Genomic DNA, 15,000 nt, shown 5'->3' with positions numbered 1-15,000 from the left:
AAAGTAAAGAAAGTTTCAGTTCAGTGCTGTGTGTCTGTTCTCCCTGTGGACTCAGGCGGAAGCTCCAAACATAGTAAAGCTACTTTTGCACTAGTTTTGACATTGTAGTCAGGCAGCTGCCTTATTTCCCAATACCCAGGATCCCTCAGCCCCATCCACTTGGGACCTTCCCTAGTCACTGTGAAACACTTACCACAGAAAGACCTGTTACTTTTCACTGAAGACCTCTAAGCTGTCGTGCACACGTAGGATTACTCAGGAGAGCGTTTGGACGCGGGAGCCTATGAGTGGGCATTTTCATGTACTGTGGGGTGGAGCTGAAGGTACAGGAATTTCAGAGTCATACAAGAAGGAATGTTTTATAGATTGCATTTGATAGGTGTGGTCGTTAGTTAGTCCATTAGTAGGCATGGTGTGTTTGTTGTAGGCTACTATGAGTGTGTATTTGAGCTAGATTGTGAGCTGAGGCCCTTCTGAGTGAATGCTTAAGTGCTGTATTGTGTCTGTTCCAGCGAGATGACATTGCTGGTAGTCGGAGTGATTCTGTGCCTCGTGGGATGGATCAGCCTCTATGCTTTTCTCTGCCACTCAAATGGTTCCCATGGATATGAGTGGAACTGTCGCCTGGTCACTCTGGCCCATGGACTCCTGGCGGTGGGGATCACGGCCTACATCGGCTATGTGGACGGACCCTGGCCCTTCAGTCATCCAGGTGAGATGCAGAGAAATACAGACCACTCTACAGACATCATGGTATGGGCAGGGTGCTCATGCAGGTCTGGAGGAGTATGGAGTCATGAAATATTTTTTTTCAGACCTGGTGAAGTTTGAAAATTTGGGTAAAAGTTTCAAAAAAGCCTGGAAGTATTACTCATAAGAAAACTTAAAAAGTTATCAATGTGCAAACAATATTGAAGCACAGAGGTAAAATCCTAACAGTTAGCATGCACCCTGGATGGGTAAGGGAGGCATTTTCCCATAGGTACAAAGCAGTATTTGAATTACCTGTGTAATTTTTGCATTTCATTTTCTATTAGCAATATATGTTATCAGTGCAAAATGTGTACTACTATTTTTCTATTAATACCCTGCTTTGCTTCAAGATTGATATACTGCTTCGCTTTAATATTAATACAGTGCTTCACTTTATAATATTAAAGATAATTCTCTGTTTGTTTCTGTATGTTATTAACGTGTCGTCACCTTCCTAAAATAATAACACGATTCAGGGTTTTTTTTTGTCAAAAAATGACTAGTGGCAAGAAATATGATTTTATTCTATTTAATTCTATTATATTTTGTTCTTGGGTTACATTCACACTAGACCATTTGGTCCGAACCCGAGCTTGTTTGAAGCAATGGTTACCTGGGTGATTTTTGCTAATGTGAACGCAGTCTACCAACCCCGGGTCCTGATCAGGGTCCGCTAGAAATCTGGGGTACAGTTCAACACGTTTTTGCGACATGGCCAAGCGATATTGATAAAAAAAAGAAAAACGCTAGTGTTTATGACATAAATGGACCCTGATCCTCATACCAAAATGTAATGTGGATGGAGACCAGCTGGGTCAAGGCTAGGGGGGAGTAATCACACTCGGGTACATTTAAACAAACCCAGTGTGTAAGCAACCTTAGTCCTTAGTCAGAGGTTGCAGTCCTCTGGAAACATTCACACACACCCAGTTATAAGCTGCACAATACTGTGTCTCTGTTATAAATCCCTCTCAGCGTCATAAGTCGACCATCTCAAATTGATAATAAGAACTCTAGTCATAGAGCTTATTCTAGGAATCAGTAGATATTTACAGCATATGTTTAGGACAAGAGACCACAAGGATTTTCTGGTTCTATAACTGTATAACTACAATAGCACTAGCAGTATTATTTAAGCAAAGGTCTTGTTTCATTTGAACTTATTCTTCTTAACTTCTTAACTTTGTCTTGTTGTCTCTGATGATGGTTTCCAGGTACAAAGACCACACCACTGCAGGCCAGCGCTATGGTGATAAGCCTGGGCTACTTCCTGTTTGACATGGGCTGGTGCATCTACTTCCAGACGGAGGGCCTCGTCATGTTGGCGCACCACACCATAAGCATTCTGGGCATCATCCTGACACTGAGCATTGGCGAGTCGGGCATCGAGTCATGCGCGGTGCTCTTCGGCAGCGAGATCACCAACCCGCTGCTGCAGGCGCGCTGGTTCCTCCGGCAGACGGGCCGCTACGAGAGCTGGCTCGGCGACGTCGTGGATGTCGCTTTCGTGCTGCTCTTTGTGTTCATGCGTGTCGTGGTGGGCGCCAACATGCTCTACTGCGAGCTCATTTCGCCGCGGCCCAAGTTCATCATCAAGTGCGGTGGCGTGGCCATGTACGCGCTCAGCTGGGTGTTCATGGTGGACATTACCCGGTTTACCATGCGCAAATACCGCCGCTGGACTGGACGAGGACGGGCTGCTAAGACCAAAGACAAACTGATCGAGGCCAATGGGCCGCACGCAAAGACAGACTGAGGACGTTCAAACCTGCCATTTCCTCATAGACTTTTTAAAAACAGAGAATAAGAAAGACATACATTTTTTTAAATAACATGATGATAATTGAAACAAAATGTGGACAATGCATGGTCTCATGTTTCTTGAGAGATATGAAGAAGCATGTAAGTGTGGGCCATGTTATTGCAGAATAGCCCAGATTGCACCTTGGAGTGGCTGGCTGGGGCCCTCTGTGTCTGTCCATTGGGACTGGAGTGAGTGAAGCAGTAAGAAATGAGCCATAGTTCAACACGTTAGAAATAAAGCTGCCCACTGCGTGCCAGACTGCATTTCAAAACGCCACTGCACTGCACTCAGCTGCCCCCTTGCTGAACAGCCGAGTTTAGGGCGGATCTGGCTGAGATTCAGCCCTGATGGGGGGTCCTGAAATCCCGATGTGGCTCTGATCTGGCCCTGATGCGGCTGCTCAAAGCAGATCAAAGTTGGACCCGGTCCAGAGTAAAATGCTATAAAGGGGTTGTGCTTATGACAGTAGACACTGACACATGTTTTACATAATGGTCTGTGTACTTGTCATTTAAAGTGGGGGGGAAATCAATGCATTGTGCAAGAGGACAATGTTTGATAACTTCAATTAATGCAGTTTGACAGCTATTAATTATGTGATATGTAGAATGTCCTCAAGATAATTATCTAAAAGACAACTTTTGTTAAAAAGATGTTTGAATACTGTTTTTACTGGTAAAATCGACATTTTTGCCTTTTTAATACTGCAGTGATTGTGGATGCCTGTAATTTTAATATTGCAATACTTATGATTGTTGTAAAAACAAAGCTTGCAGAATAAAGAATTTGTTGAGTTCTGCACTACAAATAGAGCACAATGGCTTTGTCATTGGAGAAATCAATTTCTCTCTTTGTTTGAGTATATGTGGGTGAGTGTCCGTGTGTATCCCTATGTGTGTGTGTGTGTATGTGTGTGTGTGTGTGTGTGTGTGTGTGTGTGTGAGAGAGAGAGAGAGAGAGAGAGAGTGTGTGTGTCTGTGTGTATGTGCTAGTGGAGAAGGAAGGAAAATGACTGGACTGCTTTCTGGACATTGGAGAGAAGGATAGTGGTTGTCTATCATCACAACAGTGCTTCAGCAAACGTGTGATGGTCCTGTTCCATGGAACAACTCCCTGCGTGTGCTAGAGTTAGAGTAAAATATCAATCTGGTCAATACAGGCCTATTTACTCTGAACAGGTCAGGGTTTAATCAAATGAAAGACCGTTAATTACTCAGCAGTGCGGATAATGAAGTGCAGTACATATAACAGGCCACAAGATGGCAAACACGAATAATAATATCTAGTGCCCTATAGGGCACTAATAATATCCAGAGCTTTGGTAATATGCAGCAAGATATCCTCATCTGATTATCTCTTCATGAAATGCAACAATCCCTGCTGTATGCCAATTTGACAACTATTCTAAATAACAGAGTAGGTCGAGATTTAAATAGTCTATATAGCTTAGTTGCAGTAGTTACAGTAGATAAAACAAGTTTGGCTTGCAAATAAATTCAACTTTTAATACAGGTTACACCTTTTAGTCTTCATGTGTGTTTTAAGTTCATTGTCTGCGGCAAAGGATGGGAAAATCATGAATTTGCAAAGCTGCATTATGCAAAAAAAAAGTCATAGCCTACTGGCAAGTATTTTGACTAAAAGACAAGATATAGCCTTTAGTCAAACTGTCAATATATATATATATGAACATATAATAAACATATATTATAGATAGATAGTTGCTTACAAACACACATGAACGAGGACTAAACATTATATGCACACGTGCCTACTTCATTTGATTATGTAAAACGAACGGGTAAGCTTTGTCTGTGTATTTCTAGATTGTATGTAGGGGGCCCATTGGTGCATAGCTGATACATTTATGCCGCTTTAAGAGAGCGGAGCTAACTTGTAGCACTGGCTAGCTTTTAGTCGGCCAGTGGCTGAAGGTGAATAGATTCCACTGAAAACAAGTCAGAACGGCCCAATTCGGAAAACATGGACACGGAGCAATCAGACGGCTGAGTTTTAACTTTTGGGGCTTTTGTTTTGATCAAAGGACTTTTGAGGCAACGCACAAATCTGGATTCAGCATATATCTGACAAGAACAACCTGTTTACATGAGAATTTCTGTGGGAAAACACGCTTTTCATGGATGTGGTTTATAGATAGCTAGCTAACGTTACATTTGGAGTTTGGGATTATTGTTGCAAAGTTTCAAACCAGGATACTGACAAACAGTTTAATGCAGCGAAACACATTTCGGTGCTTGAATTTCAGTATTGTTTGATTTAGTTCAGAGGACTCATTTACTTTGGATTTACAAAGAATCGTAAAACTGATGTGTTTTAATTCGACGCGTTTGGGACGCCTGGTTGGGGAAAAGGTTCTCCATTTTTCAGACCTCAGGCTAACATTATTGCTAGCGAGCTAGGTTAACTGTTAGCTCTCCTAAAATTTCAGAGGCCTCGTTACTCCATTCAGAGGTGTAATGTTACTGGCGTCTACTCGTTGGAATAATTGTGACTTTTCTACTGAAGGGTTGCTCCCCTCTTTTAAAGCCAAAGTTCTTAAATTCTCATGGTCACGAGGAATTGGTCCTTCGCACTCATTAAATTCGGTACCCCTGTGATATCAAACTAGCGAGGTACAGTAACCAGCGAAACAACTAACGTTAAGTTAATTTATCGAAGTAAAAGAAAATGAAGACAACAGCAAGCTGTTGCTAAAACTAGCTGCAAAACATCCAGCTGGGTGGAAAGTTTGCAAGTAGCGTGTTTATTTAAGACTTCTGGAGAAGCATCTCGGTAGCCACGTTTGAATAGACTGGAAGGAGCATACAAATGTCCAGTTTCAGCTGATTTGAGACGCGTCCCGCGAAGCGTTAGCTAGCCCACTTGATGTGTTTAGTTTGTGTTTTTATGCTAATGACTTTTTGCTGACTGATGGTTTAAGTCGCTTACAATTTACACTGTATCTTTTGGAAACGATCAAAGCACATTTTGTTTAAGGTTTCGATAAATGCGGGTGTTGTCAGTATTATAACGGCGTCGACGGGAGCGTGATTATCAGGGAATGAAGAATTGACAGTATAACCAACTAGCTACCGCAAATTACGCTTACTTTTGTCAGCTATTTATTTCCTCTTGCTCGAGAGAAGACTTATAGTTGTGTTTTTATATTTTGTTATGTTCAAACGGTGTTTTATTGCCGACTGATTAATATTTTGATACTTTGTCTCCACTGATTTGTTAGCTTGCTAGCTAGCTGGACTTGTTCATTTTTGCATTTCTGACGTATGTCCAGCTGCCGAATGCAACCGAATACCAGCACACGCGGACACGAAAGTCACCTGTCGATAAATCCTGAATAGCGCGTTCATAGATTTGCCATTTATTCCACACTTTCTGCTAATTAACATCTGAGGACGATTCAAATACGAAGGAACGGACGTCACCATTGACGAATGTTAGGGATACCTTACAGCGAAAGTGGTGCACTGCTTCATGTTTGTGAAGATGCTCATTGGATGTAAACCGCTGGAAAAGTAGATACGGAAGCCCAATGAGTGACACACAGCCCACAATCACTGACAGGTGAGTGAGTTTGATTTTTAAAACCGTGTCACCTATTGACATGACTGCAAACAAGTAGACCAACCCAGCAGTAGTCTTCCTGTCTCTGTGTGCTATATAATCATGTGTAATGGATGGGTTAAGCGTCCCTTAGGAATTCTGCGGCCTTTAGGTCTGCAGTGCAAAGAGTTATCTGACTTACAATTTGGGTTGTCTGTTTTTATGAGTCATGTTGTTGTTGCTGTTGCTGGTGCTGCATCTGCCTTCTTGCAGCATTTTGAGATCAAACTTTACCAGATAACTATCGACAAAAATACTGGCATAGTTACACCAAAGGGAGGAGTGAGGTTTTAGTCCTTCTTTCAAGTAATGTGTGGATTTCTGTGCAAACCTAAATAACATCTTCGAAAAAAGATGTCTGCTTCCTCAAACAGCTGTGTCTCAGGATACAGCAAAAATCATACTTTGATCTGATGATGTTATGAAGATAACACTTTGCTTTTGGTCAGTTAATGTTTTTCTTGCAAATGCAATGATGCAACATGCCCTACATTTTATCCATACGCATCAGACCCAAACACATTCAATTGGAGGATTTAATAGAATAGTGTGCTGCTCTTGAACACGTCCCCCTCTCTTTCTCCATCCATTTATCCATCCTAGAGGCGAGAAAACGCACACACACACACACACACACACAGACACAGACACACACTGTGAGCTCCTGGCCTGCGGGTCATGGCCAGCCAGTGATGGTGGTATGTGATTTTCAGCCTCAGTGACCCTGACTCCACCTGCAGCTGGTACTTATTAAGAGTGGCATCGGGGTCTCTCTCTCTCTCTCTCTGTGTGTGTGTGTGTGTTAGTGTGTGTGTGGCTAGGTAGGTGCGGCACAGTACTGCTTCAGGCTGTTGAAGTGGGTGTGTATGTGTGTCGTCTCAGACAGACCCAGAGGGAAATTAGTGAGCTAATGTGTGCCGTCTCAGACATCCAAGAGGAGGGAGCGACGGAGAGTAAGCGTATTGAAGTTTGTACTCAACCTGAGACAGAGGGCAGAGAGAGAGAGCGTTTGTGCTGTGCATCGTGTCGTTCTTTCAGACTGATTTAGCTGAAATGAGTGAATGTGTACGAATTGATATGCCTTGTCTTGAATGACAGGGGTGTGTGTGTGTGTGTGTGTGGTGTGCACGCGCACGTGTGCATGTCTGTGCGTGTGTGTTTGTGCCTGCACACAAATGCTGTCTCTCTGACTGAAGCGAGTGGATAGACTGTGTGGAGAGTGAGTTTTACCACCTGAGCTAATTCAGGCTGACAGATCTACTGAGATGCGCCCAGCTACTCACTGCTGCCTCCGAGACAGGCTGAACTTCTGTAAGGGCACAGTAGAAACACCCTCCCTCTATGCAGTGAGGGGGGGGGAGTATGTGTGTGTGTGTGTGTGTGTGTGTGTGTGTGTGTGTGTGTGAGTGAGAGCGAGCACTGGGCTACTTGTCATTCAGTGTTTGTCCGTTACCAAACGGGAGCGATTATTCCATTCCCTCGAGGCTGATTGAGTGAGTTGTGATCCAGTAAATTATGATGTTTTGGAGTCCTGATCCAGTCCAGTCTGATTGCCAACTGTATTAGAGTGGTCGTCCTGTGAGTAATACAAGGCCACAGAGAGGATTGGAGAAAACTGACCACAGTCAAGCAATGCCTTAGTCTTCGTTGGTCTGCTTTTCAGTTGTGATTCTGTATTTCTCTTATGTGATCCATTGATGGATTGCATTTCCGAGCTGTGGTCCAGATCCAGTGATGGCGTTTTCATGTGTGTGAAGTCCAGGCAGGTTGGGTGCTGCAGGCAGGATGAGCTCAGACTTTCCTCTCCCCTCTCCTCCTCTCCTCTCTTCTCCTCTCCCCTCCCCTCCCCCCTCCTCCTCTCCTCTTTCCTCTCTCCTCTCCTCTCTCCTCCTCTTCCCTCTCTCTCCTCTCTTCTCTCCTCCCCTCTTCCCTCTCTCCTCTCCTCTCTCCTCCTCTTCCCTCTCTCTCCTCTCTTCTCTCCTCCCCTCTTCCCTCTCTCCTCTTCTCTCCTCTCTCTCCCCTCTCCTCTTCTCTGTGCAGTGTCTGCTGCTGTTAGCTAGTGTGGCAATCTCTCCATTAGAGTTATGAGCAGCCGATTAAGTGCATTCATGCTGAGCTTGTTCCTCCGTGGCTCCACAGTGCTCTTCCTGTCAGCTCCATATGGGCTCTCCTCTGCACACACAGAGGCTGTGTGTTTTGCTCCTGATGACCAGTGGCCAGGTCATCCCCCTCATACTTTTCAAACCTGAAAAAGGTGTGTGTGTGTGTGTGTGTGTGTGTGACCGAACTGGTTCAAGAACGCGTTCTCGGTGGGTCGGAAAAACGCCCTTTGAAACTCACCAATCCGAAGTGGCGAAGTTTCTCACGCACTAAGCATGCTCACCAATCAGAAGTGGCGAAGTTTCTCACGCACTAAGCATGCTCACCAATCCGAAGTGGCGAAGTTTCTCACGCACTAAGCATGCTTACCAATCAGAAGTGGCGTGGTCAAAGAAGATGACATGATTGTAAAAAATCATAAATATGACAAGATAAAGGATTATTTGCAGTCTTTGTGATTAGATCATTGCTGTAGTTCATATTGCGATTACGTTTTGCGATAATTTAGAGCCCTAAGCTGAAAGGTTCAACACAACTCTCGGAATGCACTACATAATTTGTCGCACACATTGTTAGTATTTCATTGCATTGTCAATTCATATCGTACAAAAACTAGCCTGTGTCTATTTTATAAAGTAGTTATGCAATATTTACAAGCTAAAGCATGGCAAACTAAGTAAGCCTGATGATCAGACCTTGAATGGTAGGCTATATTTTTGAGTTGGACTGATGTTGGGAGGACTTGAGTTGTTGAGTGTGTGCGTTGAGATGGCTCTCGGCAGCTGTGCCTTGTTATTGTGCTGAGTCAAGTAGGCCTCCTGCTGACTAATGAGAGAGCTCTGCTAGTCACTAGCCTACAGTGCTTTCCTCTGACGCTAGGACCAAGACATTTACAAACACACACACACACACACACACACACACACACACACATGCACGTTTAGGCTTAAATGGTGGAAAATAAGTGAAGCAACCATTGAAAGTGGATAGTATCAGAGGCTTGGCTCAAGCCAAGGTGCATTTTTTTTTTTTTTGTTAAAGCTGCCTGTGATCCGGTTGTTGCTGTATACTTTCCTTTTGCACTTTGTGGTTGTATCATCATTATGTGTGGAAAATATTCCTGTGTTGTGGTGCGGTCAGGAGACACACACACACACACACACACACACACACACACACACACACACACACACACACACACACACACACACACACACACACACACACACACAGACTCCTCGGCCCAAGAAAGGCTCACACCATTGTGCAAATGAGGATTGCAGCAGGGTTAGTTTCACACCTTGCTGACACTTTAGTGAAGATACAACAGCCTCACCCCCCACACACACACCCACACACACACACCCACACACACACCAGCCCCACTGATTGCCCTTCGTCTTCTCCTCGGTCCCTTATGGTGTGTGTGAACAAAGCACTGACCTCCTTGTAAGGTGACTGAAGGGCCACACCTGTAGTCTGAGGTCTTTGGATGTAAGGTGTGCATGTGGTGTATGTGTGCGCGTGTGTGTGTGTGTGCGTGCGTGTGTACATGTGCGTGAAGGCGAGGACTACCTGGTAACTACCAGCAACGCTGTAAACACAACCGTGTGTTTGGCTGCAACTGAGTCACTCATGAATGATGTCATATAACACTTAAGTGCACTGCACACTTTGCTCCCGCAGTAGTAATATATTCCTCATGCTGTACTTGCAGACTACCTGAGGGCAGACCATTGCTACCCTGGTCCATCTCCAGATGGAGATCAAGCCTCTACAGCGGCGTGTTGTCCTCCAAAACATTACATCATCTGTGAATGAATGCCCTCACCTGAAGTATAAAGATGCTTAGAGAATGAGACGTAACAGAAGCTCACAAAGCAATGAAATTAAAAATAAAGCAAATAATAAAAAAGGACAAGGTATCTGGTCTCTCACATGTGCTTTTGCACATGTCGGCTAGTTTGGTAATATATCAAGACATTCCTTTACTTGCTTACTTCCTCATGCATTTAGCTGATGCTTTTATCCCTAGTAGCGAGTAGCGACTTACAGATCTATGCCAATTGCACAGGCCAGTCCGAGTGTCCCTGGATCAGCCCTGTTCTGCATCTGTTAATGCCCCTTCACCAGTGAAAACTTCATTAGCGATGCAACAGAAGCACGCCGCCCCTAATGCGCTGCAGATAAACCTCTTGGGCTCCGGGAACATTAACATGAGTTATGGCGCTCCTTGGGCCCGGCATGAATATTCACTCACTCGGCCCCTTTTTCGTCAGACCTACCAACAGCAACACTGCTGGCTGTATAGTATGTGTGTACGCTAACATCAGCAAGGCTCTTCACAAGCTTTAAGAGTGGCTACTACGTCACCCAGACAGCACTCGCTTTATGTCTTTCTTTCAAGACAAAACGCTGGCTCTTCAATGTGTCAAAGCAAGTATATTATAATCTAGGTAAGGTTGCTGACAAAGCAAGGATATTATGGTCTAGGTAAGGTAGGTGACAAAGCAAGGGTATTATGGTCTAGGTAAGGTAGGTGACAAGGCAAGGCTATTATGGTCTGGGTAAGGTTAGGTAGGTGACAGCAAGGATATTATGGTCTAGGTAAGGTAGGTGACAAGGCAAGGATGTTATTGTCTAGCTAAGGTAGGTGACAAGGCAAGGATATTATGGTCTAGGTGAGGTAGGTGACAAGGCAAGGATATTATGGTCTAGGTGAGGTAAGTGACAAAGCAAGGATATTATGGTCTAGGTGGGGTATATGTCCTGCTCTTGAGTTGCAATCAAATGTACCAATGTACATTGTGTAAAATAGCATATGATGTGTGTTTACAGTATGTGAGTTTGTGATGTGAAGACTGAGGGAGGACCTTGCTCTAGCAGCAGCTGTTGGATGCTCTGAATGATTTTTTTTTTTATCCACAGAGACGCATGCGCACACACACACTCACATTCACTCAAACACACACACTCACACTCACTCATGCACACACACACACACACACACACACACAAATACAATCAAATACGTACACACACAAACTCACACAAATGCACAAACTCACGCAAATTCACACACGCAAAAACACACACGTGAACACATACGCACACACACACACTTTTCTGTTGCTCAGGTATTGTGAAGGGGTACGGCCCACATCAATGTGGTGTGTTGTGCTTCGAGGACACTCCCTTTAATCCAAGGCATTAGCAGTGTGTTGTCTGGGCCTGCTGGAGCCAGTGTGAGCTCTCTGCTGGTGTGTGTATGTGTGTGTGTGTGTGTGTGGGACCAGTTTGAGTTCTGAAGTTCAGGCTGGCCTTAGGAAGGAGGGAGGACTTCTGCTTTCAGATGGCAGATTAATCTTCACTTCTGTTTATTATAAATAAGGCACATGTGCAGACAAGCCTGAGTCCTACACACACACACACACACACACACACACTCTCTCTCTCTCTCTCTCTCTCTCTCTCTCTCTCTCTCTCTCTCTCTCTCTCTCTCTCTCCATCTCTCACTTTGTGTTTGTCTGTTTGCTCATTCATGTACATATTGCCCTCTGGTGAATTGTGCACCTACAACCCCCCTTCCTGGAGTCTGTTGGTCCCGGTGAGCGGGCAGGTCTTTGCCCAAGGGTGTGTGTGTGTGTGTGTGTGTGTGTGTGTGTGTGTGTGTGTGTGAGAGAGAGAGTGATAGAGGGGGGGGGGGGGAGGGTGCTGCTGCAAGGTGGGCCTAGTGCCAGTGGACCTGATGGACCCAGTGGATCGGCTGGGCTGCCAGTGATTTAATGGGATTGTCTTCCCTGGGAGCCAACACACACACATACACACACACACACACACACACACACACACACACACACACACACACACACACACACACACACACAAGCGGTAGCGGTGGCCCGCCGCCCGCACTATGCTCAACGTGATGGATCTTTACTGCACTAGCCCATGATGGGAGGTCTGACTCTCTCTCTCTCTCTCTCTCTCTCTCTCTGCACGCCTGCCTGCCTGCAGAGGCTGATTAGATGTGATTTATTTTTTCCCCCCATCTCATTTCCCCTCTTCTCTCTCATGGTATGGCTGCTTAGATTGAACATGGTCCCCTCATCTCCGTATGTGTGTTCTTGAGGCCATAGCAGAGGTCCTCTTTCACTGTGTGTGTGTGTGTGTGTGTGTGTGAGTGTATGTGTGTGTGTATGAGTGTGTGAGAGAGAGAGAGAGAGAGAGAGAGAGAGTGTGTGATCTTGAAGCCGTGGCAGAGGTCCCCTTTTACTGTATGTGTGAGAGAGGATTAAAGAGGCTCATGCTCTGGTCCACTGGTGCCATGGAAACGTCTGAAGGACATCTAAGGTGTTCTCCAGAGTCGAGACACTCCAGGTGTTTTTCAAGAAGAGACTTAAAGTTGTTATTCCAGAATGAGGCTCTACACGTGTTTCAGAAGCTTGTTTTTCTCAGCCACCCCAGGTGTGGTCAGATACACAGAGACAAGATTGACACGAGACAGAGGTTTTTTTGAAGAGGCATTATGGGTGCTTTTCATGAAAATTCTCTAGTTGTCAGGAGGAGTTGTCTGTTTTTGTGGCTGGCGGGGGGGGGGGGGGGGATTCCTTGGCTTCAGACTGGGCACATGTTGAGACTGAAAGTTCCCTGGTCAGAGAGTGGAGTATGCCTGTTTTTGTCCGTCTGTGTGCATGTGTGTGCTTATCTGTGCTTACATGATGTTTTCCAACAACAAAACTCCTGAAACTCTGATGAAAACTGATTTTGGTGTGGTGATGAAGATGTGTTTCTTTGGAGCGGGGCACCCACTGCCGTATCGGTGTATTTTACGGTAGTGCCGTGGGGCGCTGTGTGTGTGTGTGTGTGTGTGTGTGTGTGTGTGTGTGTGTGTGTGTGTGTGTGTGTGTGTGTGTGTGTGTGTGTGTGTGTGTGTGTGTGTGTGTGTGTGTGTGTGTGTGTGTGTGTGTGTGTGTGTGTGTGTGTGTGTGTGTGTGTGTGTGTGTGTGTGTGTGTGTGTGTGTGTGTGTGTGTGTGTGTGTGTGTGTGTGTGTGTGTGTGTGTGTGTGTGTGTGTGTGTGTGTGTGTGTGTGTTAGCCTAGCTGACAGGTCCTCCAGTAAGCCACTTAAGTGCTGCTTAACTGGATAATGAAGCCTTTGGCTGAGACGATTACTTGGTGAAGTCATGCTTGACCAACTTCCAAGTCCAGCGCTGTGTGTGTGTGTGTGTGTGTGTGTGTCGAGAGCAGATCCATCGGCTCAGAGAAGGGGAGGCAGGACCAAGTAACCCCAAGCCCTAATAGGGGCAGATTGAAGTAGAGGGATAATGGCCTTTACAAGGATTAGCCTACAGTGAGAAATACAGTGATGGGAATGCTTCTCTCATTGTGAGGTCCTTTTGAAACAGTAAAACCTGTCGCTCTCTCAGATGCACACACACACGGACACAAACACGCCGTGATGAATTTCAGGTTATGAGTGCATAAGTGCAAAGGCATCTGCAGTCTCCAGTGTTCCAATCATAGGCCATTGGTCAAGGCTCCATTTCGGAAGCCATCTGTCCCCGTTTTCTGCTGAAGCATCCTGCAAATCTGACCCCATGGGGAGCGCTAGAGATCCCACCCTCCCCCACCCCTGCCCCCATCCTCCGTTTGTATGTCACCCCTTACTCTTTCAAGCTTACAAGACCTTTCCGAAATGGAGCCTTAACCAATGGCATGGTTACTGTTAGGCTAGTTAGACAATGTGCTAAATGGTCACTAGCATGATGGGAGCAGCTTCATTCCATTCAAGACATTTTCAACTAGCATAACTGTCTCTGTGTCATTTTTTGTCAAGTTTGTGTCTACATGGCGGGTGACTAGCACACCAGTGCGTGTATCTCCATAGCATTTAACTAGGCTGAATGCCGCTATTATGTAATAGACCCACATGATGGCAACAATGAAACTCAATATGACAATACCCACTCTATCCCGGTGCATTGTTTGGCGGTGCGGAGGCACAAGGCTATTGAATGTTTTCAGTGTGAGGCTGTGATCTAATTTGAGCTTCATCTTGGTGTTCCCGACGGCTTCGGTGTGTGTGTGTGTCTCTGTTTGTGTGTGTGTGTGTGTGTGTGTGTGTGTGTGTGTGTGTGTGTGTGTGTGAGCGAGAGAGTAATGCAATACACTCTCAGAGCTGTCTGTGTTAAGCAGTGGAGATGTAGTTCAGTCAGAGATGTGTGATGCTACTGCTGCCTCAGGCCAGTGCTATACTTTGTGTTTTAGTGTGTGTGTGTGTGTGTGTGTCCAGGCCATTGTTATACTTTGTGTGTGCTAGTACGTGGTGGTCTGCTAGTGCCCAAGTGATGTAAATTTTGTCATCAGGGTTCATTCACAACCCTCCAGTTTGCTGTGTGGCCACTATGCTATAATGTCACTGACTGGACATAGATAGGAATCCAAGCAGACTAGAGAATGAAACACACACTCACACACAAAGATTAATTAATGCCACAATACACACACACATACAAACACAGATGCAATAATGCAACAATTTGGCGGTCTCAGCAGCTGTCTATGTGTGTGTGGGTGCGTCCCACTTTGCACCAGATTGCATTGCTGGCGCTTTTCATACAGGTTTACTTCCTGTGCGTTGGGAAGAGGGATTGGTGTCTTCACTTAAACATGTATTTAGGTGTTTGTATGAATATATGTCTGTACGTGTCTGCGGGTGGG

At 45.2% G+C, this 15,000-nt stretch overlaps 2 protein-coding genes across 6 annotated transcripts in view; both read left to right on the top strand.

Moving 5' to 3' along the window:
• tlcd5a (TLC domain containing 5a) overlaps window positions 1–3,365 on the top strand; it is a 4,266-nt gene extending 901 nt beyond the window's left edge. Inside the window, exons 1-3 of one of the 2 annotated variants that reach the window (XM_062521049.1) lie at window positions 120–323; window positions 513–712; window positions 1,968–3,365. In XM_062521049.1, the coding sequence (XP_062377033.1) occupies window positions 517–712; window positions 1,968–2,509 (738 nt within the window). In that variant the 5' untranslated portion in view covers window positions 120–323; window positions 513–516 and the 3' untranslated portion in view covers window positions 2,510–3,365. Of the gene's footprint in view, window positions 1–119; window positions 324–512; window positions 713–1,967 lie in introns of those variants that run through there. The other variant, XM_062521048.1, reaches the window with a different exon arrangement.
• Window positions 3,366–4,497: 1,132 nt separating this feature from the next.
• Window positions 4,498–15,000, top strand: part of arhgef12a (Rho guanine nucleotide exchange factor (GEF) 12a) — a 60,762-nt gene continuing 50,259 nt past the window's right edge. For all 4 annotated transcript variants that reach the window (XM_062521842.1, XM_062521841.1, XM_062521840.1 and 1 more), the window contains exon 1: window positions 4,498–6,139. In XM_062521842.1, the coding sequence (XP_062377826.1) occupies window positions 6,108–6,139 (32 nt within the window). In that variant the 5' untranslated portion in view covers window positions 4,498–6,107. The remainder of the gene's footprint in view (window positions 6,140–15,000) is intronic.

Source organism: Sardina pilchardus, chromosome 19 (genome assembly GCF_963854185.1).
Source record: "Sardina pilchardus chromosome 19, fSarPil1.1, whole genome shotgun sequence".
NCBI lineage: Eukaryota > Metazoa > Chordata > Actinopteri > Clupeiformes > Clupeidae > Sardina > Sardina pilchardus.
Note: the sequence above shows the minus strand (reverse complement) of the source record. Positions and strands in the feature narration are given on the sequence as shown.